This window comes from Meleagris gallopavo, chromosome 21 (assembly GCF_000146605.3).
Source record: "Meleagris gallopavo isolate NT-WF06-2002-E0010 breed Aviagen turkey brand Nicholas breeding stock chromosome 21, Turkey_5.1, whole genome shotgun sequence".
Lineage (NCBI taxonomy): Eukaryota > Metazoa > Chordata > Aves > Galliformes > Phasianidae > Meleagris > Meleagris gallopavo.
Window position 1 is genome coordinate 6,452,699 of NC_015031.2, and position 3,175 is coordinate 6,455,873.

General features: G+C 42.2%; 1 protein-coding gene across 1 annotated transcript; it reads left to right on the forward strand.

Moving 5' to 3' along the window:
* Nucleotides 1-214: 214 nt before the first annotated feature.
* LOC100544105 (WD repeat and SOCS box-containing protein 1) lies at nt 215-3,169 on the forward strand (the record flags this gene model as incomplete). The annotated part of the gene is made up of 6 exons (XM_019621967.2): nt 215-389; nt 480-648; nt 753-1,021; nt 1,467-1,598; nt 1,985-2,085; nt 2,947-3,169. Coding segments are annotated over 6 exons (870 nt in total), but the record flags the coding sequence as incomplete, so codon positions are not given.
* Between the last annotated feature and the right edge of the window lie 6 nt (nt 3,170-3,175).

The window sequence follows — 3,175 nt, forward strand, 5'->3', positions numbered from 1 at the left end:
CCCGGGTGCGGAGCGGCTGCGCCGTGTTGGGGCCGAGCTGCCGCCTCTCGCCGCACGGTCGGGCCGCGTCGGGAAAACGGAGCGCCTTTGTCCGCGGGTTTCGGAACGAGACGGGGGCTTTCAGCGGACAGAAACCCGCTGTTATTTCACGACGGGCTTATGTATTTATATAGCCGCTTCTGCTATTCAGGGCAGGACCCAGCGAGGCTAACACAGCTTCTTCCCCGAGCTATGGAGTATTAGGGCGGGCTGGAACGTGGTGCAGCGCTGCTGCCGTGGCAGCCAGCGCCCGGCCTGTGCTGCAGCTCAGGCATACCGAAACGTCGGCCGCTTCTCGTGTGACAGTGGGACCCTCCACAGCTGCTTTACAAGTGATGAACCAGAAAGCAGTTGAGTAACACGCTGCCTGGTTCCTTGTAACATCTTAAAATACCTTAATTAATTTTGAAATGGAATTTCCTCTTTGTTTCTCTTTTCAGCACGGTCGCGGGCTGTTGGAGAACTCTTGGCCCCCACTTCTCCTTTCGACAAGAAGTGCGGACGTGAGAACTGGACTGTTGCGTTTGCTCCCGATGGATCCTACTTTGCTTGGTCGCAAGGACATCGTATAGTGAAGCTGGTCCCCTGGTCCCAGTGCCTTACTAACTTGTAAGATAAAGCTGTGTGGCTTTCAATTAGCCTGAAGAACTTCAGGATTTCAAAATAGAGGATAACTCTTCATAGAGTTCCTCTTGTATTCTTTTGTTTTGCAGCTTGTTGCACGGCACAAAGAATGTTGCAAATTCTGCCAGTACAAGGCTTTCAAGACAGAACAGTGACGGCAGTCAGAGAAATAAGCCCTGTGAACATATAATAGACTGTGGTGATATTGTCTGGAGCCTTGCTTTTGGGTCTTCAGTGCCCGAGAAGCAGAGTCGCTGTGTGAATATAGAATGGCATCGTTTCAAATTTGGGCAGGACCAGCTTCTGCTTGCAACAGGCCTGAACAATGGGCGCATCAAGATCTGGGATGTGTATACAGGTAGGGTGGGTGAGGGGAAGCTGGCATTTCAGTGGCACTTTATGCAGTATTAACATCGTTGATACAATGAATAGTTTGCAGAATTGTGATTGGGAATTGAACATTGAATACAAATTGATCTAAAAAAGAAATCATGGGTTGCAACTGGAAACATACTGCACTGGGAGAGGAAGGAACAGACTCAGGTTGTGCTTTGAAATGTAAGTGGTGGGAGATGAGGCCTTGGTGCTGCAGAATGGTTACATACGTGAGGGACTTTATGCACATTAGTTGTTTACACCAAAATCTTTTGCTGGATTTTCAAATTTTAGTATATTTTGAAATAAAAGGGACTTTAAAAACAAGAGGTTACTTTTTGTTCTTGAGTATGGGGAAGAATATACGTCAGTTTAATCTAAACAAAGTACAGCCCTTCATTTTAAATTGTGGTGTTTCCGTGTAACAGGAAAACTCCTCCTTAACCTGATGGACCATACAGAAGTTGTCAGAGATTTAACGTTTGCCCCAGATGGCAGCCTGATTTTGGTGTCTGCATCCAGAGACAAAACATTGAGAGTGTGGGACCTGAAAGATGACGGTATGTTTTCAGCTCATCTGCTGTAACGCACGGGAGAAATATCCATGTACTCCATTGTTTATTGCTATTAACACAGGTCAGGACTGCTTAAAAAATAATAATAATAAAAAAAAATTCTCCTATTAATCATTTACTCGGTATGCTCTCTAAACATTCTTCATATATACCCCAGAGGTACAAGCTGGATTGGGCTACTTCAAAGAGTTCATGAAGTGGCTTCTTTCAGTAGAGAAATAAGAGGCTGTGGGAGAATTTTTATCTCTGTGCAGACTGACATTGCAAGATGTTTGGAAAGAGTATAATGTTTTACAGAGCTTTTCAAATTGGATCTGTAACATTTAATGGAAATTGATTTTGTAAATTATTACGTATCTCTTATTTTTTAGGAAATATGATGAAAGTGTTGAAAGGACATCAGAACTGGGTATATGGTTGTGCATTCTCTCCAGATTCTTCCATTCTCTGTTCTGTTGGAGCTAGTAAAGCAGTATGTGTCAGAGTTTCTTGTTCATTAAATCTACTCAATTGAATGCATAATCATTTTAAATCTAAGTAACTGTAAGCTTGTGCTCTGTGTCATGGATTTCTAATGTTTTATGATGATGTAGAAGTGCATGAAATTCAACTAGCAAATGTTGTGTTGAGACCCTGATTTTATGAATTGAACTTGCACTGCTTTTAGTTGAAGAAACTTTAAGCATTCTTTGAAAAGTAATCTTGCACATCTGAACGTGTTTGTAGTATAAAATCAGTGACTAAAGCTTCCAATGTTAAAAGATCCATAGACTAATGCATAAAGCTATTTTATTATTGATTCTATTCTTTCTATCTTCTACTCAATGAAAGGGACTTTTCAAAGTCTGAGGCAGTCATGGTATCTCCCTGCTGAACAAAAATATGTCTGCGTGTTCCCAATACAAATGGCACTCACGTGTCTAATAGAACTAGAATGAAGGACAGCATGCTGGTTTTGTTTTCATCTGTATTGTAATGCCCTGCTAGAGAACTGAAAGCAGTGCAGGTAAAGCACGTATGCAGTAAGCTACTTTCTTGGCACCAAAGAACTAGATTAAGACAAAAAAGGGAATTCAGCCGAGTTACAGGGGCTTTCTGGGTAGTTTAACGAAGCCTATCTATGCTGATTAATAAGCACAATTCAGTAATTGAATACTGCTTTGTATAGATGACTGTTCAAATGCATTTTATGCTTTAAATTATCAGTGCAGTTTTGATAGAGAATAGTTGAGTTTGGGGGCTTGTTTTTCTTTAATTAGAGCAGATGTAGATGTATACATTGATATCTTTAGGCTGTGTGTTTTCCATAAGCTTCTTGCTTTCCCTGTCACAGGTGGTGGCAGCAATATTGGTGTGATTGAGGTTAAGCTGGCACCACTCACACAGGAGCACAATGGTGTTAGCTGGGCAGAAAGAGTGGCATCTCTGGCTACCAGGCTGGGGGCGAACTTTACCATAGGATGAAGTAACCTTGCATTCGACTGCAAGGTGTACTGTACGTACGCAGGTGCTGGTTGATGTCCACTTTCTGCTTTCTTTCTTTCTTTTTTTTTTCTTTTTCT